General features: G+C 38.4%; 1 protein-coding gene across 1 annotated transcript in view; it reads right to left on the bottom strand.

Moving 5' to 3' along the window:
- EHBP1 (EH domain binding protein 1) overlaps nt 1-24,724 on the bottom strand; it is a 178,696-nt gene that overhangs the window by 97,935 nt on the left and 56,037 nt on the right. Inside the window, exons 8-9 of the mRNA XM_027898157.1 lie at nt 18,235-18,487; nt 11,618-11,804 (exon numbers count right to left, since the gene is read on the bottom strand). Coding sequence (XP_027753958.1) covers nt 11,618-11,804; nt 18,235-18,487 — 440 coding nt within the window. The remainder of the gene's footprint in view (nt 1-11,617; nt 11,805-18,234; nt 18,488-24,724) is intronic.

The following is a 24,724-nucleotide window of genomic DNA, read 5'->3' as shown; positions in this document are numbered from 1 at the left end:
AGGTATATTTTATACATATAAAGGCACACAAATAAAATATATACCTTTCTATATAACAAACAACCATAATTATCACAGTAATAAATATATTAAAATATAGGTGTATATATACCTATATACACACACGGAAAGAAAATACACACATACACTCACTATACTAAAAAAAAAACCCCAAGCTTACTTGAAATAACAGAAACACATTCTGAACTATCTGTTTTGTAAGTAAAAATGATGTTCATTACGCTACAGAAGCAAAAAATACAAGGCAGCTAATTGGAAAAAATAAAGAATACAAAAAACCCCCACCATTTTTATTCATATTTATTTCTAGTGGTATAAAATTTTAGGATACTTTTAAAACATGATTGTCTGAGTTGGATTCTAAAGATCTATTTGCATTGAAGTAAGACAAGAAACATGACCCTTGCAAGGCTTTAGGATTACAGTTCTTTGTCTCAAGGTGTTGATGGAGTGAAGGAAACAGAACCACCAAAGAAAAAGAGACTGTACTCTTCCTTGTGGATCACCCTTCAAACATCCAACAGACAACTAAGGAACTAGAAACTGCCCTAACTTGCCCCACTTCATACTCATGGAACCTTGGATGAAAACACTTCTCAGGAACTTAATCCTGGAGCAAGGACCTCATCTTCTTGTGCCTTCAGTGGGCTCCATTAAGTCTCATGAATATCAACAAAAACCCAGGTGTCTAATAGTCAGCATCCAAATGCTCTTTTAAAATGTATTTCTATGTTTTTGCTGTGTGCCTGTACCAGCCTTTCACACAGTTGTGCATTCACCAACAACGTGAGCAGTTACGTACACATCTGTGAGGTTATTGTTGGTTCCAACACTGAGCCCACAAGGAAGTGAAGGCGACTTTCCTCAGCCACAGTGGACCTTAATCCACTCCATGCACATAACAGTTGTGTGCTCTTGGTGCTAAAGATGCCAGGCACGCATATGAAGTTGTTTCTAGTGCAAAAATTAAACATAACAGCCTCTTTACTAAGGTAACAAAAAAGCCTCCAGTACCTAGAGACTGTTTTCTTCAAGATATTCAGTCGCTGTGTTCTTCGAGATATTTGATCCCAGGTAACAATACAGGGCTTGGGGGTAACTTTTTTGCTTTGTTTTGGGCTTGTTTGCTTCTTTTTTTCTTCCATATCTGTTGAAATACTCCTTATTTGGGGCGTGAGAGATGTTACAACTCCTGAGTACACTTTGGCATGTCATCAGCTAGTGGTAACCTGCAGCAAGCTCTGCTCTAAAGGAGTATGGGAAGAAGCAGGATAAGATGCATTAGATGATGTTTTACCATGCTACATTCTCTGAATCCAAATGATTTTTCTACTGTGAGAGGCTGCCCTCTCAACAGCATAGCTCTCTTTAAAGTGTAGTGTAAGCATTTAATCAGTGGATGTTTAATCAAGCTCTTAAATATTACAGTAGAACTGCAATACAATTAAGCTCACCAATATTTTTCATAGCATTTACATGATTTTCTTAATGACTTTCGTTTCTAGCTAGCTCCTTTAAAGCCCTTTCATTGAGCTAGAGCACATGATTTCATTCACACTTTAAAAGCTTTTCCCGTGCATGCTTTTCAAAGCTGATTTATCTGAATTACACTTATGAATGATATTTAAATTTTGTGCATTATTCATTACTACAAACTATGAAGTATCACTTAGGGGTTAACACAACTATCTACTAAACTGCAAAGCAGATCTTGTCAATAATGAAACTAAGTAAGTTTCAAAGAATTTACTGTATTTAAAAAAGGTAACCAAATACTTTAAATCTACTAAGTAAAATACATATGTATGTCCTCTTTTTATTGAGATAAAAACAAATTCAGTATATCTAATGGACACATAATATATAAAACTACTGAAGATATATCAGAAAGAGTTCTTGCTTTAACCATATTTCTAACCTTTTTCTCCCCCTTTTTCTGGAACAGTCTCTATATAGAGTGCTTGCACTGTATTTGAGATCCAGCTGCATGCTTCTGCATAGGACAAATCAAATAAAAACATACCAGCAGGAACTGGATTTTGTATTCAAATGACTAAATCTTCAGCAAAATAACACCTCCTTTCCCCTCCCATATATTCCATTTTTGTTTTCTGTAAAACAACTCAGAAAAAACTGTGAACCTAAAAACATGATATTCACCACAAACTCCTCAGACAGCTCATATGTAGCAACAGTTTCAGAGAACAGAGTTCTGCTGAAAGAATAGAAAGAAATAGATTTAAAAGGAGGCAGTGAATAAAAAAAAAAATCATGCCTTCAGCTCGATGCCAATAAAAACCGGGATCACTCAGTTCCTTTGGACCGTTTTCTATTTATTTTCTTTTCTTTTATGTGGTTAATATTTTAGGAAATTGTTGGGTTTTTTTTCCCCTCTCCCCCTTTTTTCTGTCACCACAGACACTCCCTTTAGGCAACCGTGCATCAACAATCCTCCCACGTTCAAAGTCGGCTACATCTGTTGCTCTTTCCCATTGTTGAAAATTCCTGCCTTAATCCTATTTGACTTTATTCATGCAAAGGTCATCCTGAATTCAACAAATGGAGGAGCGATAGCAAGCACACTGTTGAACATGGTTAAAAATGCTGTTGTAGAACATGCAGCTAGTGTGCCGGCACTATCGCACAAGTACTTGGTTTATTATGCAGCTTCTTGTCATCAGAGCTGTGTTGCAATATGAATTGGCAAAATACTTCTTCCAGCAACTCAGGAATACAACATTTTCCTTCTAACTGGCTTGATTTTCTCTCCTTAAAAAAAAAAAAAAAAGATTTGCGCGTGGCTTGTACTCGCTAGTGAGCATGACTACAACACACACATATAATACCTGACTGTTTCACGTGCCCCAGAGCTTAGCTCCTGGCATCCTTGGCTTCCATTTTCCTCCTGGATTTTTCCTCTCAGTACATCTAGCTTCACAAATTTATTTAATTAACCTGCCTGCCTAAAAGTAATGGTGATCACTATTTTACATAAATTAGCCAAAATTTTACCTAAAAAATACTTTCATAAAGCAGGGTAGGATAGCTAATACTAGCACCTCATTTTAGGGCCATCATTGCACTGTAGATTTGCTTACAAATGCCATTTATTTTGGTTTTAGACTTATTCTTCTTTCCCAGCAACAAAAAGCATTCTGTCTTAGACCTGTGATTTATTCCTATGCTTAAGTATCTGATCCAAACCAAAGAACATTTAGCAGGAAGAGTGAATTAGTGAGCAAACCAAAGTTAACTATCAGACTGATTTATGAAGGGAAGATAATTATTTTTGTAATATGTCCATAACTCATCATGACAGAAGCAAAGGAAAATTTATTCATGCACACTTATTTTCAATTTGAGGTGCCTGCCAAGGACGATGAACCAAACCCACCCCTCAGGCAAGCAAAAAACCAGGCTATTGTTAGTGTGTTCCTTCACTGGAGCACTGCACCAAGGGCCAGGGGTGGTGGAGACAGTACTCAGGACTTTTATCTAAACCAGCCTCAACATAAAGCTCGAGGTAATAGCTAAAAATGCTACAATAACATCGACTTCTACAAATTGTGCTGAGCTACTCGCTAGGTGCAAGGGAACATTGGAAAGAATCAAGTTTTCAAATAAAAAGCTATCCAGTACCCTGCTTGTTTGGCTCTTGTTAAGGAACCTGATAATAAGGTGCAAAAACTGTACAGAAAAAGGACAGATTTTTATCAGGTTTTTGTTGTGAAGATTTTGAGGATTTTTGTTTTGATGGTAATTTAAAAAAGGTCTTCTGAGAAGTGTTCCTTCTTTCTTCTACCTCTTAAAGAGCAAAGCTTGAACTGAACAGGACTAACAGTGAAGCCCTGTATGAAAATCAAAGCCCCCAGGTCCTTTGAAAATGTTAACAGGAATGGCAGGAAAGTGGCCCTCCAGCACCTATATCAGGAGCTCACGGCCCTGTGCCATTTGCCTGCCTCCTCTCATCTCCTTTCTGCCGGAGAAGTGAAGGAAAATAACTTATAGGAAATAAAATAAAAAGGTCCTCATCAGAGATAAGGATTTTCAGATTACATCTTCCAGAAGCTACCCTAGATCTCACTGGGAGCTCACCTAATGCAGTTGTTATTCAGATGTTTCGGAAGGCCAGGACTCCACCTGTGCCTCATGCCCTTGTCCTCTGTGAGAGAAACCAAACAGTGCTATGAAAGCCTTGACATTTAGGAACCACAGCACTCCAGAAACCTCCTGGCAGCTCCTAACTTCTTCATTGCATTTATGCACTTTAGGGATATTTTAAGGATAGATTTCAGGTAAATGCCTTTGGCACTTCCATGAGAAGAGCAGTCCCCTCCCAATCCTGCAGAAATGGGTACAATGAGAGAGACTTGTCTCAAAGGCAGTGTGGAGCTCAGCTCACCTCTCACCTGTCACACGCCCCATCTCCCTCTCCTCGGAGAAGCATGCTCTTCAAGCATTTAATCACCTCCTAATGTGGGAGGTCAGAGCACAGAAAAGGCAGTGTGGGTGTTCCCACCATCCAAAGGCTGCCTTCTTCTCCCTCCTGATCTCATAGGCCTTTAAACAGTTCCTGAATCAGGATATGAGTCTTATTTGACCATTCTTGCATTTGTTGGTAAGACAGACTACTGAACACATCATTCAAGGGAAGGAATGATTACATAAATCATCCCATATATTTATATGGGAAAAAAATTAAGAAATTATTGTATTGGCGTTGGTTTTGAATAAAACATGAAAGAAGTATTTTCTGTTAGTTTGCCTACATGCAACATTTTAATGGCACATTGCAACACTGTGTCACACAATATGTCTGTTGGCTTTTCTACTCTCTGCCAGAGACGGATTTTTATTTTTTGTCCACAGAATGGTGCACAACCTTAAACTTCCAACTTGAAATAAAACATATGAAATTACTGCCAATATATATCTAAAGAGCATGTTTTCCCCACAATAAGTGAAGTAATACTATATGACAACAAATCTGAGTACTGTAATTTGTAAATGTAAGTTACATATAAAAATATGAAAACTGAGGCTTGGAATATCACAACACTGGTGAAGTTACCAAAATTAATTTGCACAGACATTTTGCAGAAGTTCTAACTGGTGCAACCCAGAACAGCTTTGCAGGCACTGGCAAAGTTTCCATCTATTTCAGTAGGAGCTACATTGCACCAACAGCGCAGAAATACCTTAAAGAGCAGTTATGAAAATGGCAGAAGCAGCCAAGCATTTATCAACCTGCATATTATATATATTAATTTGCAATGAAAAATATTTTTCTAGGACGGCTCTGAAGGCCTGTTATCTGTATCCCCACTATTAATAAGCATCTAAAGAAGAAAGAGGCAAACACTTAAATAGCAGAACTGAAAGTTGCCAAATCAAGTGTTCAAAAATTATGGTTACAAATACATTTTTAATTATCTCACTTTAAATAATTGCATATATATATATGTTTGAAGAAAAACTGATGTCCACAAAAAAACCCAACTCCGAATTACTGGAAGTTAATGCTTTTGAGTCCTCGGTGTGAGTCACGTAAGACCTGACCTTACAGAGAACTGTTTTTTCTGATAGTTCATGTGACACAAACCAGCATTCTTTCAGCTGCGTGGCATTACAGTCAAGCCAATAGCTGTGCTAATTCGGTTGGATCAAGCTGTGAACTTGGGAAAAAAACCCACAGCAACTAAACCACCACCAAAATCTGGTTCAAGAGCTTAACCACCACACGTAACAAATTAATGACAGAGGGAAGGATCACATTCACTCCTCCTGGACAGCATTCAGTTGCTCAGTTGTCACAGAAAGCAGTGCCTTTCACTGACCCTTGGCTCAGCACACAGCCTGGATTTGTTCCCTGTGGAACAACATATACCTGAGTCATGAGCTTTGCAGAGAGACCTGTATCTGATGATGTGTTTCCACTCCAGCAGGTGCTTGGAATTAGGATAAGGCAAGAAGTAAGGGGCTGATGTTGAGAGCAGCTCAGCTCTGCCTGCGGACCTGGGCATAACTCCTGCTGTAGGACCATGTAGGCAAACTATTAACTTACCTGGTTTTGGACTTCAAATTCTGAAGGAAGCATCTCTCTTACAGAAAATGTGACTATAGAGCAGCACCTAAATCTTTCTGTAAGCAGTTTGACTGGCTTGTTACCAGAAAATGGACACAAGGTAATTCAGTCAGAAGGTCAGAAAGCCACACACAGAATAAGGAAGGGCTTGGTTTCATCTGTAGTCTCCGTGTCTAAAAATGGACTCCTGTTGGCACCAATCATGGGAATAATACAGAGGCAACACAGTCAAGTTAACAAACACCATTTAAAACTGATGCAAAAAGCAGTAAGAAATTGCTTAAGTACTGCCTTAAAAAATGGAGCCTACTTTATTCTTTAACACTTGAAAAGCTGCAAGTTGAATGACTTGTCTGTGCTTCCATATGATTATCTCACTACCTCTCTGTTTACATGAAGTGTGCAGCTTGTGTTTCTTCCTATTAAAAGAAAAAATGTTTTTGAGCTGCATGCAAAGGCAGATTTTCTCAGAGTGCCTTTTCTGCACAAGTTTATAAAAGTAGATATCTTGCAATTCTATCCAGTACCTCCCAAGTCTTCCTTGGGCTGGATGAACTATTTGTCTGCATAGGGAGTGACAAAGATCTCAAGCAAATGAGCTGCACAATTCCTTTGCAGTCCATGTGAAGCTGAAAAGGAGCAAAATCATTAAAGATGTTCCAGAGAGCCAGGAAGTCCTTATGTGAATGAACAACTGAAGATACTTTTGATACCAAGAACGTGAATGATCTCCATCTCCCCATCTGGAGTTTAATGTCATTTCCCCACTTAATTGCATTACTGCACCTGTGTTTTAAGATGAAGTCTTCCTACTGTTTGGTCACATAAGGCTGATAATGCTGAGGCAAATAAAAGCGGAGAAAAGGAGCAATTGGAGTCCATGAGATCTCTGAAATCTTGGAAAGTAGTGTCTAGTGCTATAAGGAATGTTACTTCTCCCCTTTCCACTAAACCTACCGGAGTATTTTGCACTTTATCTCTAAGCATTTATTCTGATTTAGAATAAATAAGTAGAAAAAAAAAACCAACAAAATGACATGTTTCTTCTTGTTCCCTTGAGAAGTATCTGAGAACTTCTTTCATAAAGAAGTACGTTGTACCTCATTTGCTGTTTGAAGGACAAACTGTCTGTCAGGCATAAATCTTTCTGAACAGCCTGAACAGAAGTGTTGCAGATACACAACAGATTACAAAGGATACTGGATGTAGATGGGTTATTACATGTCATGCAAAAAAGGATTCTGTGTGTCTTATTACATTTCCTATAAACGTTTCATTAAAGCTTAAATCAGCTAGCTTGTCTGGCATGAGAGCAGACTATCACTGGGCATGCAAAACAATTGGTTTTAAAATCAGAGACAGCTTAAACAATGATGGTGACAAACAGAGATGTTACTACTATTGGCTTTGGACTATTATGTGAATGTGTATTCTCCTTTTCCACCAACTTAAAAGGTCACAACAAGCTCTTGTCTACAAGCACCAAACCCAATTCTTATATTTTCATGATTACCAACAACACCATGACTTCATAAAAGCAAGAATGGTGTATATATTAATGATAGTCTTAAGCTGATTTATCATCCTGCCCTGGTGCTCTATACTTTCATGAGTTGCAAGGCATAACTAAAAGGTAAAGTTCAAAAAGCATCCTGTGGTCTGATATCAACTCCATGACTGTTCACATGTATTGCCAGAGAAACATTTAACCCCAGGAGTGAAGTGCTGGAGTTTCATTTGCTGAGAGATGCTGGGTAGCCCAGTAGGCAGCAGTGAGATGGAGCTCTGTGAGGTCCCAAGTCCCAGGCTGGCAGCTACTCAGCCTGCAGCAGTTACTCTGGAAAGCATGTCTTTAATGAACACAGGTTTCCAGACCTTGAGGACAGAAGAAAGAATGTGAGACCAAGCTGGATTCACCAAACACAACATACCTGTTTACTTTCAGTAGGTTAATGGTAACTGTAGAAACCTGATAGATTCATGAGGCATCAATATGAGCTTTGGCAAGAAACTGAACATACCAAATAACAGGAAAAAGCCCTTCTCAGAACCGTTTCCCGAAAGGGAAGGGCATATGCCATCCTTCAAAAGAGTGAATGAGTAGTGTCAATCCAGTGCAGGAACTATTTTCTTTTCACATTTAAAAATAACTCTATGGTTGAGGGTGATTATCTGTTTCCTCCTGCTCCCTAGTAAATAATTTTTCACCTCCCACACACAGTCAGTAGCATTCCTGCCTCCTCATTTTCACAAATGCAATAAAATCCTTGATTGTGCAGACACACATGGCTTTTGCTTCTCTACCATGACACATAGCTGACAGCTCTGGAACTGATCTTATTTTGAATAAACTCAACATAATGCAGGAAGAGAAGAGATACTGACACTGGCTGAGATTTCAGCCAGCTGAAGCTCATATGCATATTTTGAAATCAGCTAAAGCAATGATGATGAGCACTGATATGCATGCTATTTACTGGTCTGATACTGCATTTTGAGCTTGAACTTTTGCTCAATTTTTTTTTTCCACAAAATCAACAAGTGGGAGCAATTTAAAGTCTCTACCACCTCTGTGAGAGGCAAAACCTGGTTATCCAAACCATGTAAAGACCACTAACACATGCATGACAGTAACAAGCCCAACAAGGCTTCAGCTGGGCTTGACAGCACTGTAGCAGTCTGATGACTGAAGAGCTTAATTACAGCTTTGCAGTTTGTCAGACTCACCCAAATACAGTCAGCCATAAAAATACACGGCAGTTTTCAAGTCATTCGAGATGATTAACTGTGGGATAATTCCAGATTTCAGACTTTGCATTTTAAAGACCTCTCTGATGACTCAGATTATTTGGAGGATGTATGGAAGGAAGACAGGAGAGAATGAAGATATTCCTTTAGGAATTGCAAGTAGATAATAAAATTTGGAAGCAAAACTTCCTCTAAACTCATGTATGGCAAATACTGAGCTAATACTATGGGCTGGAGAGCTGGCTGGACCTTTATGGAGAGTTACACCCTGCCTTATCTATACAGATAACTGACCCTTCCTCACCAATACAGGTGGCACAGGGACCTCCAAGTGATCAAAAGGGTCTGCTCAAGGGGAAAACATTAAAGAGACTTGGAAAAGCTTTGCTACTGCAGGTAAGTGACTGCTCATCACTTAATAAACTTGCTGGTATATGGATGTTGACGACAGCATTTTTTTTTTTGCCTTCAGCAAACATGATGAATGTCACCAGTATGTGCAAGAAACATGAGCTCCAAATACTCTGTCAAAGATTTGCAGAAGAACTTTTGGAAGATTTTTTTCTTTAACTTGAAAGTTCTAATATTGATGCCGTGTTTGTATAGTCAAAAGCTTAGCATTTCTGCTCCACAGACATTTCCTATGACAAAGGCCAAGACAGGGAATTGAACCTGCTGAAAAAACTTACTTTCTGGTCAGAGTTGTACCAGGGGCTTTCTGTGCCCAGCAAATTTGGACAAAACACTGAAAAACATATGTTATTTAACCTTTCTTTCCCTAAGTTTACCTCTATAGGACTATTCCCCCTACATAAGGGCATGTGCTAAGTTCATGTCTGTATAATGACTATACCTTTGAGTTGCTACACACTATCTCTATCATTGAGCAATAAACAAGTTATATGTGCCAACAGTCTAAGTCCTATCTGGGCACTATTTTATATTGTAGTGTGAGAAAACTGTTTATTTTCTTTTCTTTTAAATGCCAGTACTTTTCCAAATTTCAAAAAGCATTCCAAATAAAGTGCTTCTGATCTTAGAGCAAAGCAACTCAAGCAAAGAAAAAAGACTGTGCTTACAGAAAGCTTTCTACATTGCAAGTGACCGTACAATATTTTAACACACCCAGTCAGCAAAACTTTCCACTGTAGTGGTAATAAAATAAGCCAGGACACTGCACATGCTTTGGAGCCTTCCCTAATGTCTCATATCCTCCAAAATCCTGTTAAAAAAAGAATTAAAGCTTTCCTATAAAAGATAATGTCAGCATAGAGCTCCACCTTCTCTCACAGCCCTACAAAAACTACAACAAACAAACTCAGCAGTAACGTGTTAATTCAGCACAAAAAAGACATGAATGAAGCAGATACACATATTTCCTTGGATGCAGATCTGTAAAAAACATCTCTCAATTAGCAATTTGGGCATAACTTCTATCAAGCAACCTGATGAAAATCTCTGCAGATGCCTTTGCACAGCCTGGTAGGACCAGAAAGCTTTTCTTTGGCCATTTTGCTTTGACACAAGGGCCAGTCTCCACCAGAAATCAAATAATGCGCCATATTTTTCATTCAGCAAACAGGATTAAATCCCATTTCAGAGCAATCTAAAACTCCTATGCTTTGATTTCATATATCCCTGGTTGTGGTTTTGCATATTAAGAATAACTTGTGAGGTGCAGTTGTGGTCTTACCTACTATTTTGTTTTGAAGTGAGCAGACACAGATTAGTTTTCTGGTCTCATAATCTTTAGCCTGAGTGAGTGGTAAAATGACAACAAGATCAGAGCCTGAGTGGACAAGGACATGTATGCAATCTGCGTGAGTAATTACACAGTGAAATGATATGTATGGCAAGTAGTTTCACTCAATTCTTAAAGTAGAGCAGCTCCAATACAAGGCAAATCAGATGACAATATGCAGACACTGGGCAAGATATGCTGTAAGGAAAGCCTTCTGTCCTCATGTTCCTACCTTTAAAACAAGCAGGCAGCATATGTGACATTCATTTCTAAGAAAGGTCCATTAACTTATACTATTAAATGCTTATTTTGTTTTCTAAAAAAAGCGTTAAGTGTTGTGAACGGCTGAGACACTAGAGTTGAAATCCACACTGACAGAAGTTAACTGTTCTAGTAATAAAATATCCATGCCTCGCATCGCCCTCTTCAACTGAAATTAACCCAGATTTTCCCCTGACAAGCAGAGATGGATGTGCATATCTAAGCATTCTTAGTCTGGGCATTTGTAATAAACAGTTAATCTGAATTAAAGTAGACTGCCTTTTTTTTTTTTTTAAATTACTTCAACATAGCTACAGAATTGGACACATATAAATCCCAATACAAATAAACAGTATCCAGTACTAAGCTCTTAAAACCCAGATTTATGACAGAAATGTGCAGACAGACTCTTCAACAGGGGCAAGGCTTAGCAGCATTAAAATAGATCAGGACAAAGCACTGTTCAGTGTGATTTTCTTCCTTCTCGATGGCATATCCAGCTGTCCTGTAACACTGGTTACTAGAAGACTCTTTTCTTTGAAACCGCAGTTGCTGTTACTGTTGTCATTAAATCCTTACAGAAAAAATACGAGCTCCCACTGCTGCTCCCTCCCCATGAACCAAGTGAATAGAGACAAGCCAACAACTTATTAAGTAGAAGCAAAGCTTTTAAGATGGCCTGCAGAAATAAATAGGATGTTAACAATACACAGAAAGGTACTGTTAAGAAAAAAGAAGAAATTTTGGTATGCAAAGCTTACCTTAGGAGAGGAGGAAAGCTCCCTTGTTGCAGGAATAGCTGATACGTTCTCACCCATGCCCATCTCTGTCTTTGGCAAGAAGTTTGGGGGTTCAGGAGCCTTTCTTTTCATCTTCTTTTCTGGTTCTTGCAGCAGAGCAACTTTAATTAAAGCAGGGCTTGGTTTTGGTTCATAAAATGGATTTGATCTAATTAAAAGAAGGGAAACACATTTCTTTGCTATCTCCTTGGAAATTAAACCAAAAATAAGACCTGTTTAGAAAAGCCGATGACCAAATTGCGTTTATTATCCCACATATGTTTTACCTTTAGATGCTTTTAAATACATTTTCATACAACTGAAAAGTGAGTTACAACAGTTAAAACTTCATCAAGTCATAATTTCCATAAATTTTATAAAGTTCTGTAAATTGCAGAAGTTTTACCACTTGCAGATAGTGAACTCTTCAATTATACTTTGCCATCTATCAATGATCAGATTCTACAAGATCAATACCAACAAATCTGAGTGAACTTGCTGGCTGTTCAACACTCATAATTAACAGAATTGAGAAAGCTTCATTATAACAGAGTTAAGAATAAGGCCACTGGTACAGTCTTGCTTCCACTTCCTCACTCTTGGCTGTCCAAGCCTGAAAATTTTGGCCTCCATTAGGTACACAATCCACATCAAGAGTATTTCAAACTCTGTAAAGGCACCACACCATTTCAAGAACACTCTTCAGATAAGTCAACAGTGTAAGAACCACAGCTGACCTGTATATCTCTCTCTGCAGATACCAGTAGCCATCATCTGTCTATTTTGAAAGTGCTTTTTACAACTAAACCTCATTTAAGAAACAAATAGATACAGTCTAAAGAATTATTCTTAACTCTGGCATTCACGTTCCAACTCTGCATTTGTTCCACCCTAAGCAAATACCTCCACAGCACTGCCATATTTTATATTAGTTTGATACATCAAATAGCAATCAATAATACATCCAATAATAGCTTCTTCTACAGACTTAGAAGAGCCAGCAATTTTGTGTCCGTGTAAGGATACTTATGGGAACCTTCTTTGCCCTGAGTTATTCCACTAATAATATTTGCTTTTCACATTTTGCAATCCAAAACTGGATGGTTAGTTACGAAATGGATACATTAATTAATTCCTTTCTAGCCCATATTTCTCCTGCAAGATATATTTATCTTATATATCTCAAACTATGTTTATGTAACTAAGTCAGGGCAATTCCCAACAATATATCTGCATACACTTATTATATGCAGCATAAGTAACCACAGAAAATAACCTCAGTCCCCTGAAGTCCCCTTAGAATTCAACTCTAGATGGAAACAATAATGCATGCAGCATCAGAGAAGAGCCTACCTAGCTAGATCCATTTACACATTCCCTCTCAGGATAAGAGTTGTGAGCTAGCACACACTGTTTTTAAAGAACTACAACAGCAGAATTTGGGGACAAATGGAAAACCAACTATTCATCCAGTTGCCCTTCACAGAATATGAAATTTCTCTCATTTGTTTGTAATTTTAGTGTGAAAATGTCTTTCAGTCTCATAGGCTGATTTCAGACTTTATTTGAATGTAGTTTACAGTCATCCTCATTTCACTGAGAAAAAGCAAGCAATTAATAATCTACACCACAGAAACAAAGTCTACTTCTAAAAGGCTAAGTTTACCAAAGCACATAAATGAAAATCAGGCATAAAACTTCCAGACCTTTCTAAGAATCTGCTGCTCCTTATTTAAAAAGATATCCAGATCCTGAAAGACTTACAATAAAATAACTCATCTGTTGACTGAAGGCAACTTTCAGGTGTTCCCACTTTGCTGCCCATCAAGCAGCAAAGCCACCAGTGCAATCAAAACTAAAGGCAACACCAAAATAACAAGTTAATGGGAACAGATGGGTGTTTGGAGACAGCAGGAAAAGGAAGGTATTCAGGCTGGAATGGAGAATGCATCCAGCTGTCAGTAGCTCTAATTTAGCAGACAGCCCAGTTCAGCTGCCTTCAGACACCAGAGAGTTCAAAGGGAGGTGAAAATGAAGATAAAAGAGATAAAGGTTGAAGAACAATGCATGCTATGGGACAGCACAAGGTTTTATTTAGTTCAACAGGTCTGCCTTCAGAACAGCCAACAGGCGCAGCATGTTTGGCAGAAATTCATCTCTGTGTACTCTGAATTAGAAAGGTGTATTTTGTAAGGTGTTAAAATTATTCTGGTGTGAAAAAACAAAACAAAACAAAACAAAACAAAAGAACACCTTAACGATGAGAGTACACAGGTTTGGAAGAAACTTCTTTAAAAATTTTTATGCTCCAGAACTGCTTGCATTGCATGCACCAACCTGAAGAATTGTACCCTCTGTCTGAACCAGAAGAAAGTGCTAAAAGGAGACAAGTCACTGCCCCTTTTTTTTTTTCTAGAGAAGAACTTGCTTGAAAGCCAGATAAACACTCATATTTTAGTCACAGAAAGAGACATACATGCACAGAACAGACACACACGTGTTACTTTCTACCTTCCCCCTGCACTGCTTTTAATTCTTCTTATAAATACTGAGAAAGATTTTTTTTTTTAAATTCATTTTTATACAGGAAAAAAACCCATCAAAATGTTTCTTTCATGAAGTGGTTATGAAGTTTGAAACCATGAAGGTCTGATACATGCCACAGAGTTTGGTCCAACAGCTTCTACACGGCTTTACAAGAAATTAAGCCCGTGAAAAGCCTGGCTGAAAAAAGTCTTAGCTGGAAAACATGAAAGCACTTTTCTCTGAGATCAGCCCCGTACTTTTTGCTTTGGTGAAGTTATTTAATTGATCCACATTGTGTGATTTGTCTGAAGAGGTACTGGACTGTCCACCACAAAATTAAAAAATCCCAGACGTGACAAACGACCTGGCCTTAAAATAGCACTGACAATGTGGTGGCTTGTGGTTTCTTGTGCAACAGGCAGCTTCAGTAGATGGCAACTTGATAGACTTGCCAATTAGACAGCATAATTCTAAGCCATACAATGATTAACGAGATAAGAAGCCACAGAGCCAAATGATATTGGAAAGCAAGTTTTATTCTGACCAATTTAAAAATTATTTGGATCGGTGTTTCCAGGTAAATGGGAAAAAAAGTGCAACATGTTATTGAAAAGGAAACCCAAAGTTGTCAGCATGGCAGGGTTAAAAGATCAGGCAATACTGCCAATCAGAAGTACTAAGGTAGAAAGCATTATACATTGAGTACTTGTGAGCTGTGCTATTTTCAAATGATTGAACTTAATTTCACAAGGTCTGCTGTCCTTCATTAACAGGATGCCACCCATCATTTTGATTTTAATGTACAAAATTCAAAAAGACAAAAGCAGGATTTTCCACTACCATTCAAATGTCCAAACTAACGAAAGGAAAATGTGTCCCTTATCTCTACCTAGGCAGAGATCTCAGTCCAGTCAGAGGAAGTATGTTTTGAGAGCATAGTTTTACAGCAGAATAAATAAATGTACTGGCTCATCTAAGTCCTTCAATACCATGCAATGCCTCATGATGCTTATGCTTGTGACTATGCTTTGCATGTGTTATGAAATATTAGTTATCTTCACAACCATTAGTGAAATATGTTTCAATGAAGCAAATTACCCAAGGTAAATCCTTCACAGAGGCACAGCAAGGCTAAGTACCTTTTACAAGATTACAGGGAGAGTCTGTTACAAAACTAGAGTCAGAGTTCAGTTCTTGGGGCACTCTGTGTAAGCTCCAAGTCCAGAATCAGAACTAGGGATCTGCCAGAGCAGAGTGGGACAAGGGTCCAGATGTTAACTGATGTGTCCACGTTCCCAGGATACATCATTGCATTTCACACAAAATATAAGAGAAAAATGCCAAGCATTACATTAAGTGAACTCCAACTAAACATTTAAGACATAGGGATAAAAATACATTATAGTTCCTGAGTGACAGCAAATGCCATTCAGGAGCCTTTCATTTCTCATGAATTCCATCTATCACGTTCAAAACGACACCTGGGGAAACCACTTGACCAGTGAAACAAAATGAAACAAAATTTTAAAAAGTCAAAAGATGTTAGGAGAGAGGTTGAAAATAATATGCAAAGTTGTCTAATGTCATGATATGACTCAGTTGTTCAGCCTTGTCTTGATTACACTGCTCAGGCCAAGTCAACACATCTTAAAATAGACATACAGCAGGAGAAATAACAGGGTCCAGAGACGTGCAGTGGAAATGATTAGAGAGATGAAGAGACTTCTGTATGAAGAGAGATTGAAAAAGTTAACTCAGACAAGAGATAAGTAATGGTGAACAAGCTAGAGATAGACAAGAAAACAACTGTTTACAGCAGGTAAATCCAACACAACTAATTGTCGTTTTGATAAGCCAGCAGAAGAGATGGGATGGGATAGGAAAGGTAGTTTATTTACAATCAACAAAGGAAACACATTTCATTTAAGATCTTGGTTTTTTTTGTGGAACTCTCTGCCACAAACTGACACTGAAGCCTAGACTTTAATAGCTTACCCATTTAGGTAAATAATAAAAGAAGAAGATTACCCACTTAGGTAAATAATAAAAGCATCAATATTCACAGTAGATAAAAATCAATACACATCTGGACATAAGCCTTCATGATTTAGGGCACATCAAAACTACCAAGTGGCAATGCCGAGAAAATTTTTCCTTTGGTGCTCCCCATACCATGCCTTAGCAGAAACTTTCTGCCTTAAGAATTGAAAATTAATGACATGAGGTAAGGTGAAATAGTGTTTGTAGGTGTGAGTTAATACCACGCGTCCTGTGTTCCTGGACTGGAGTTTTATCATTACATTCATTCCTCCAGAGAGTTCAGTATAAAAATTCAAAGGTTTTCCTTGCCACACTCCTACCCAATACATTCAGTAAATGGTCTCCAGGCCTTTTTCTATGACATGTTGCTTCTATAACTTGGGAGGAAAATGCAGAGAGGAAGGTTACTTTGGTGGTCAGGACATAAAAAACATATGTGAAAGATGTAAAAATTGTTTTATAATGTTTATTGACTGCTTATTCTTCCATTTTCCCATAGGGCATTGCTTTATAATGAAAACACAAGCCAGCTTTACACTCAAGTAGATTCCACCTATGGGGAGTTTATCTTTGGTAAATTTAAAAAAAAAAAAAAAAGAAGAACTAAGCAAATGGAGTCATTAAAACAAGAAGAGGGTCGTTGAACCAAGGGCTAGAGCCCAGAATATAGCAAAAAAAGGCCTGCATATTACAACCCTGCTACAAGGTCCTTTGGCACAGATGTGCTTAGGGTGGAAATGTGAGTAAAATATAAAACAGAGAAAATTCTTCACTTGCTCATCAATGAAGCTTTTTTCTTTTTCTGCTCATCTCAGTCTTTGCTGTCCTTTATACCTCTATCTTGGTGGGTGTAATGTATACATTTTTTTTCTCCCTACAGATTATGGTGACCAGGGAATGACCAACAATGGCTGCTGTTGTGGTCATCAGTGTGATCACACTGTACTCTGAAGACACAGCAGCCAGTGCTGTTTGTTCAGGCAGTGCCCTGATAAATGGAGCTGGCAGAGGCATCATCCCCCATGCCCTTTATTATCTGTTTGTTTTATTCTTCACAGACCAAACAACAATGTCAAATCCACAGCCACAGAGCTTTAAAAGGGAAAAAACCCTGCTGAGTCCTTTATATGTTTCTATTAGAGTGCAAAGGGAATTCTTCAATTCCCTAGAACACAGCTGTAAACAGAGAAACAGAAAGATGATGATACAATGAATACCTGTGCTAATATTAAAAGTAATGCAAATGTCATGCCAAGATAAATCTCAATAAATAATGTAAAATTAAATGTTAAGTAGAATTGTTGTCTGTAAAATTGGCTGCATGTAATCACCATAAACTGTCTCATGAGTGGTGTGGTTGGTGACTAATGACCACAAACAAGGAGTAAGGATACACCTTCCAACCTCCTGAGCTGAGCAGCAATTGCAGAAAACTCTCATTCCCTGTTAGTTTCTATACTGGAATACAAGGCAGTCAGTGTGAGTTTTTAAAAGTTTTCTGTGTGGTCATGATACAAGAAACAACCTAAGTAAGTATAGAGGATGTTAATTTTCCCATATAAAGACTCAATTTATGGGACTCTCGAAAATGTGCTGGGCAGATTGCAAAACGCTCTTCCTTTTTACATACTGCACCAAGACGGAACAAACTCTCCATTATGGTTAATAAAAATTATTATTTTATGTAGGAAAAATAATTGCAAAAAGGAGAGGAAGGATCAAGCTCTTCTGCTCCTTAATTTTTGGCTCATTTGCAATTGTCGGGGGGTGAAGTGCCAGAAAGGTACACAGACCTGTTCCCTCTCCAGTAGTTTGCTATCAATAAGAAACAGAAAAGTTTCCTAACTGATCATGTTCAGCTGAATAACATGACTTGGGGGTATGGTATTTTCTGCTGCTGAGCTGCCTAAGGATCAATCTGTCCTGAGGAAGTGATTAAGGATCACCACGGTTTAACCCAATACACCTCAAGATTAAGCCAGGGATCCCACTAATGCTTCCAAAGCTGCTGAAAGATGAAGAATCACACTTACTCATCTAGCTCTTCCTCTTCAGCTTTAGAGGTATCTGCATAGAGGTATTTGCTCATATCCACTGGCCTGACGTTTTTCCTTTTTGCAGGTTGTGGAGGAGAATCTCTTGCACTTCCAAGTGCTTCAGACACGTGATCTGGCTCATCAAATGGGTTTAAGTAGTCTGGGGCATCTTCATCCTTGAAGGGATTGTAACTGTCCGCATAGAAACTTTCTTCAGGTTTTGAGGATGAAGCTATTTCGGGGTGCAGTTCTACCAAAATAACAAAAAAACAACATTCAATAGATTTAACAAAGCTAAAAAAATCTGAAACCATTTTGTCAGCCATATGAGAAGGTCTGCTTTTTAACTCTCAGTACATAAAGTATTATGCCTTAGGTGAATTTTCATGCCTGTTTATTCAAAAATAGGCCTTTCAAAAGGTTGCTTCATTTAGAGTATATTCAGTAGGTTTCATTTTCTCACTTACTAAAGTTCTTTCAACCTAATTAGTTATTAGGTTCCTTACTTGTCATAAATGGTATCGCAACATTTTAAAACATTTTCATAGACTATTAGTGAATTTGCATCCTAACAAAATGTCCTTAATTATTTATTTTATTAAAGAAAAAAGACATTCTGAATTTTATAATGCTACTGGATTTAAAAATGGTGATAGTAAGTAAGTGGTCTTTTCATTTCTTAAAATGACTGAACTAAAAATCATTTATTAGGTATGACTAGTAATCACATTTCAAAACATGTGTTCTCCTGGTAACAATATATGGTCTCACAGTAAAAATTAATTTAAATTAACCCTAAAGAGACAGACAACCAAACTGCTTATCTTTTATTTGGGCTGTACAACAAAAAGTTATTGGCAACCTGAAGCTGCATGCAGTTCTCTGTGTAAGGTCCTTTCTGTAGTGTCTGTTACTCTAAAGTGAATGGCATTCGGATATTGAATAATACAAATCCCCATACAGAAATACAACATTTCTTACAAAGACACTTAGCAAAGTTAATCTTACTGTTTATCTACCTGCAGCATCAAATAATGAGAAGCTCAGTTCAACACCAGATGTGATGCACTTCCAAACTCTAAGCAAATAGGGACTTCAATGTAATGCCATTAAAACCTAACTTTCAGTAACCATTTTCACATTACAGTTAATGAAAAGTACTTCTTTTTCAGATGTATGGTTACTAAATTGGACTAAACATACCTTTAAGCTTTAACAGAGGAACTCTAAAAGTTACTTGTAAAAAGGATCTAAACAACAAAAAGATGGGAGTTTCAAGTGCTTTTCTTCAGTAAAGAAATATTTGGTAGCACAAAATGACTAGTCATTCAACTAAAAAATGGAAGAGGTAGCAAAAGAAACAGCAGCATTTTTATGTGGGTTTAGATGGCTGATGTACTGAAGCTGCTAATCCTGGTGAATTGCTAGAAAATATGAGTGTTCTCTACCCTGATAGTAAACATCCAGTTCACCTTGTCTCCAGCCATTAGCAAAGCCCAAGGTGTGATCAACTAAAACCTACAGTGTGAACAAGATTCATTCCTAGTTGGACAGGAATAATGATCCCTAGTTGCAGGTAGAAACTTCACCTATCTACACACTGGAGTAGTGATCAGGGCAAAGGTTCGGAGCAGGAAAGGCTTTAGGTCTTCTCAGGACAACAGAAACCTACCAGGGACTGGAAAGATTTCATTTTAGAAAGTCTCACAGTTCTGATGCCCTTCTTGATTTTTGCATTTGAACCTCAAAGACTACAGTATCAGATCTTCTTCTACACTCTTTCTAAGGGTCTATTTCCGAAATGATGGATCTCTATGGTCAGAAAGTAGAAATCACATGGGCTTGTGCGGAATAAGAGAAAAAATTAATCAAAATCTTATCTAACCCCAGTGTGATAAGGAGATAAATCACTCATCCAAGACTGAGGTTGAGTTCAGCTGGATGAAACAAAATAAAATGATTTTTTGCCAGATGATACTGCGGGTCTGTATTGGGTTTGCATGGCCAGGTTTTGGTAGCGTGGGCGGGGGGGAGCTACAGGAGGGGCTTCTTGCTGGAAGCTTCCCCAGTGTCCAACAGAGACAATGCCAGCCGGCTCCAGGACAGACTCACCACTGGCCAAGACTGAACCCATCAGGATTGATGGTAATACCTCTGGGATAACATATTTAAGAAGGAAAAAAAAAGTTATGGGGTAGATGTAATTGCAGCCAGAGATGAGTCAAGTGAGAATATTATGAGAGGAACAACAAAAAATTAAAATGCTTGTAACTAACAGTAAGAATCCAAATAATTAGGGTGCAATAATAGTGTTAGCTAAACCTAAAAAATAGGTTCTGTTACTGTTTAAACTGGTTAAGCCTCACCTGAGTGTCGTAAAGCAACATTTCATCTGTGTCTGAGGAGATGATCATATAGACAAACTACCACAGTAAAAATCAGGGGGTGTATTTGCAGTATGCCAGTGCATGGGTTCACTCCCATCCCAGAGTAAACACAACATGCTTATCCCTTAAGAAAAGGGAATAAACTACTGGGTACTTATCCTGGGAGAAAGAGTAGTTACTGCACAGCAGGTGATGTGTACTAAGCTCAGACCTCAGTTTATGTGCGGTGATTTGTTCATAAGCCCACATCCTTGTAAGAAAGCTCTTTCAGAGAAAGCCACAGTGAAATAATATTGAAGGTCTATAACTTAACTGATACAGGAAAATAAATCATTTTAGGCAGAAATTATTAAAAATACAAATATGATCAACTCAAGCAAGAATTCTTTGACAGTACTACAGATCAAATATATCAGAGCAAAGCCCAAAATTTAAAATGTATTTTTTCATTTATTTTAAGCTAAAACTGAAGATTATAAATAGACTTACTTTCATCATGCTGGTGTCCAATGCAGCTGGTCATGGCAAGCAAAAGCTTTGCACTTGCTTGCCCTGAGATGTCCTCAATGTGGGTATCTGCAGCTGAGCTTACCCCTTTACAGCCAAAGCTTACAGGTCCATGTACAAACTGTTCTTAAAATCAGGTGAGTCAAATTCCCCCCTTACCATATCGACACACTGCCTTGAAGCTTATGGTACATGAGTGTAGCTTATTGACAAAGCTTCAACCAAACTTTTTACTACTTTAAACTCAGCTCAAATATCAAAGTATTTTATCAAGAGAATGGACAACTACAAATAGCTGCTTCTGCAAGTCCACATGATGGATCATTGCACCTGCACACGAATCTCTTGATAAACACACATTATTATATCTGAGCGAAACTTGCTGATAACTCACAACCAGTGTTCAAATAAATATTACAAGAAGGAAAGTCAGTAATATACCCTGAAGTTAAAAACGTTCAGGGAAACAATCTCTTAATACCACAGTGTAAGCTTTTATTTTTAATTTGCTTTTAAGTGTCTCCTGGAAACAACAAGTTAAATGCTTGTTTAAATCTGATAAATTTTAAGGGGCAATGCAAATCGTTTTTGCAATTCTTTCTATTTCGACACTATGGATCAAGTGCTGTAACTCTAACTAGCACAAAATTCTTTCTCTTTTTCAATGGCTCAACAGTAACTACAGGTTTGGCCTTAAACACACAGTGTTGCATATCAGTGCTCAGACACCTCTGGCTTGTTATTAATGAAAATTTTCCACAAAATCCTATACCCAAACTAAAACTGAAGGAGCTTCTAAAAATGTCACTCTCAAGAAACTTTTACAGGAAGAATTTTGTAGAGGCTCAGCTAGAACCCACTTAACTGGCTACTCATTCTCTCTATTCTTGCCATCCAGAATACTATTTTTCTCCTCCTTCTGCTTCCTTCAATGACCCCACTGGAGGAAGGGTCCACACTCAAACCCAAACAGGCTCTCTCCCATGGGGTCTCTGAAAGTCTTTAGGACTAGCTTTTGTGTCAAATGTTGGTCATCACTTCAGGAGCCTCTCTATAACAAACTCAGTTGCTAGGACTGTGACTCAACAGCATTGCTCTTAAAGCCACATCCACTCTTACCTTTTCTGTAACAAAGACTTATTTTCTCAAGGACCCAATGATGCTGGGAAGTGCATTTTGGGAGGGGGGTGGGTTTAAACATACAACAGCTTAGAAGGGGCTTATTTCCCTCTTCAAGCTGCTTTCACATTCAGAAGTCAACACAGATTCCCTGCTTCCCCCTCATGATTAATCACAGCTGAAAACACAGGACTCCAGTCTTTACTGGAACTGGTTTTTTTCAATTGCAGTTCTTTATATTGATCTAAATTAAAAATAATAAAAAATAAAATGAAGTAAGAAAAGGGAAAAAAAGAAAAAGATGCTTGCAGTTTGGCACTTCACGAGTCAAACACAAAATAATTTTGCATGATTAAGTAATAAAGCCACAGGGGTAGGAGTGACAACAAGAGAGGTAAAATTATTACTAAAGCAGAAGCACCAGCTGCTCTTGTGCCAGATTCTGGAAACATTACTTGCCCTAACTCCACTGAGAAAGACTGCTTATGATAGCAATCACTCTGGCACTACCTATCTGCACAATCAGCCAGAGCATCTCCAAAAATCACCCTGCCCTTCAACCCACTTGCCTTTTGTAACACAAACATATTGTGACACGTCCCTTAAAACCAAACAAAACCTCCACCAAAACATCACACACACACCACTTTCCCCTTGGCAGACGATGAAAGAACAAGCCACATGTGAAAGACACGCAGTTACGCCACTCGCTGCCCAGCCGGCGGGAGCACAGGCTCGGCGGGGATGGGAGCAGCCTGACAAACGGCACAGGGTAAAAATGTACTGCCCAGTACTTCTAGAAAGTATCACGGCTGGCATGCCCACAAACCGCTGATGATTTTCTATTTCTTTTTATTAACACACGCACATTGCTTTTCATTAAGAAACATGAGAAGGGACACAGTCTATTCTGTCTCTATTAGTCTTCCTCTCTTTTAGTTCCTGTGCTGCTCTCTCTGCAGGACTGTCCTAGAAGGATTCTGGGTTTGGTGCTGCACTGTGACAGTTTTCATTTGCAGCGTAAAACATGCTGCAGGGAGTTCAGAAGTCCATACACAAGGTAAAGAAATACACTGCTGAAGTAAATGCTGTTCTGAAATGGCAACGGGTGCCAGCAAAAAGTTAGCCTCATGTCTCGAGTGTGTTGAAGGAAACTTCTATTGGTCATACACAACTTCAAAACTTGTATTCTCCACCTACTTAAAAAACCATCTGGAGTGCTGAAAGTGTGTTGTTGTTTCTACTTGCATTTTTTGTAGATGTTGACTTCCCCAATTAAATATTTTGCACAGAAATTAATTGATTTTAGAGTTCTGTTCTACCATGACTAAAAATCCCAAAGCTAGTCCTCATATGATTATCTACAGGCTGTCTAGAATAAAGCTGCACAGATATACTGTTCAAACAGATTATTTTTGATTTTCCCAGATTTTTAATGTCCAGCTGACCTACCAGATACAGAGGCAATAAGCCTCAATTTGACATGTCAGCCAAGAAACACAAGATATTTTTTTGAGGTGAGTTTTTCATACGCACATTCACTCCATTGTGTGTATAAGACCATTTACACTAAGGACTTTTTAAATCCCAGCAGCATCTAGAGCCAGCTTGCTGATGACCCTCTGCCACGCACCACACCCACAGCGTGCACACGGATGCTGGGAGCACTCACGCCCTTAGTTTCTCTCCACCCCGCATTCCCAGGGTTAGATGATTATGGGATTAGGAAGATAGAGGGAAAGTAGCTGGTTTGTGAACAGGCACAAGAAATATCTGTCTAGGAAACAAGTATCTACTGGCAAGTAATCCTCCTTTTGCTTTGAGTGACTGTCAATACATACATATTCATATCCTGAGTGACTCCAAGCAGACACAGTACAGGCTTGATAGGAATATCCTTGGAATATCTCTGCCAAATGGTGCATCATGCCTCCTCGCATCTGATGGCAAAGTACTCAGGAAAGGAGGCTCCAGCTGGCTGCTCTGCACATCTTGGAGAAATTAAGTAACAAATTCTACAGAAGACTCTGAACTTTCGCAAAGTCTAAATTCCAGATTAAGCCTTGTCCAGATAAAAAGATAAAGAGACTAACATGTAGTGAATAGAAAAATACTTCATCCCTGCACGCATAAAAGGTTAATCTCTTGATTTAAGCAGATCACAAGACAAGTGAAACAAGTAATGTGACTCTTTAAGCCTGTAGGAGAAAGTCTGTCTTAAACTCCTGAACCTCTGTCATGCTCTCCGAGCTTCTGGGGTGGCCACCAAAAAGGTTACATTCCCTTAAGGATACAAAAGCAAACAAGCAGGCATAGTCTCAAAGAGTTTCCTAGAAAGAGATGTCAGTAATCAAAGTTCCACTGAGGTCTCAAAATAGAAGGAATGTCCTCAGCCATGAGTGAATGATGGGAAACAAACAGGGCAGCCTTCTGCAGTTGGGCAACAGGATGAGAACAGCTGTGATATTTATACA

The sequence above is a fragment of the Empidonax traillii genome, unplaced genomic scaffold (assembly GCF_003031625.1).
Source record: "Empidonax traillii isolate 1590-97213 ecotype Southwest subspecies unplaced genomic scaffold, ASM303162v1 scaffold580:size560489, whole genome shotgun sequence".
NCBI lineage: Eukaryota > Metazoa > Chordata > Aves > Passeriformes > Tyrannidae > Empidonax > Empidonax traillii.
The sequence above is the reverse complement of the archived record's forward strand: the minus strand, read 5'-3'. Positions and strand labels throughout refer to the sequence as shown.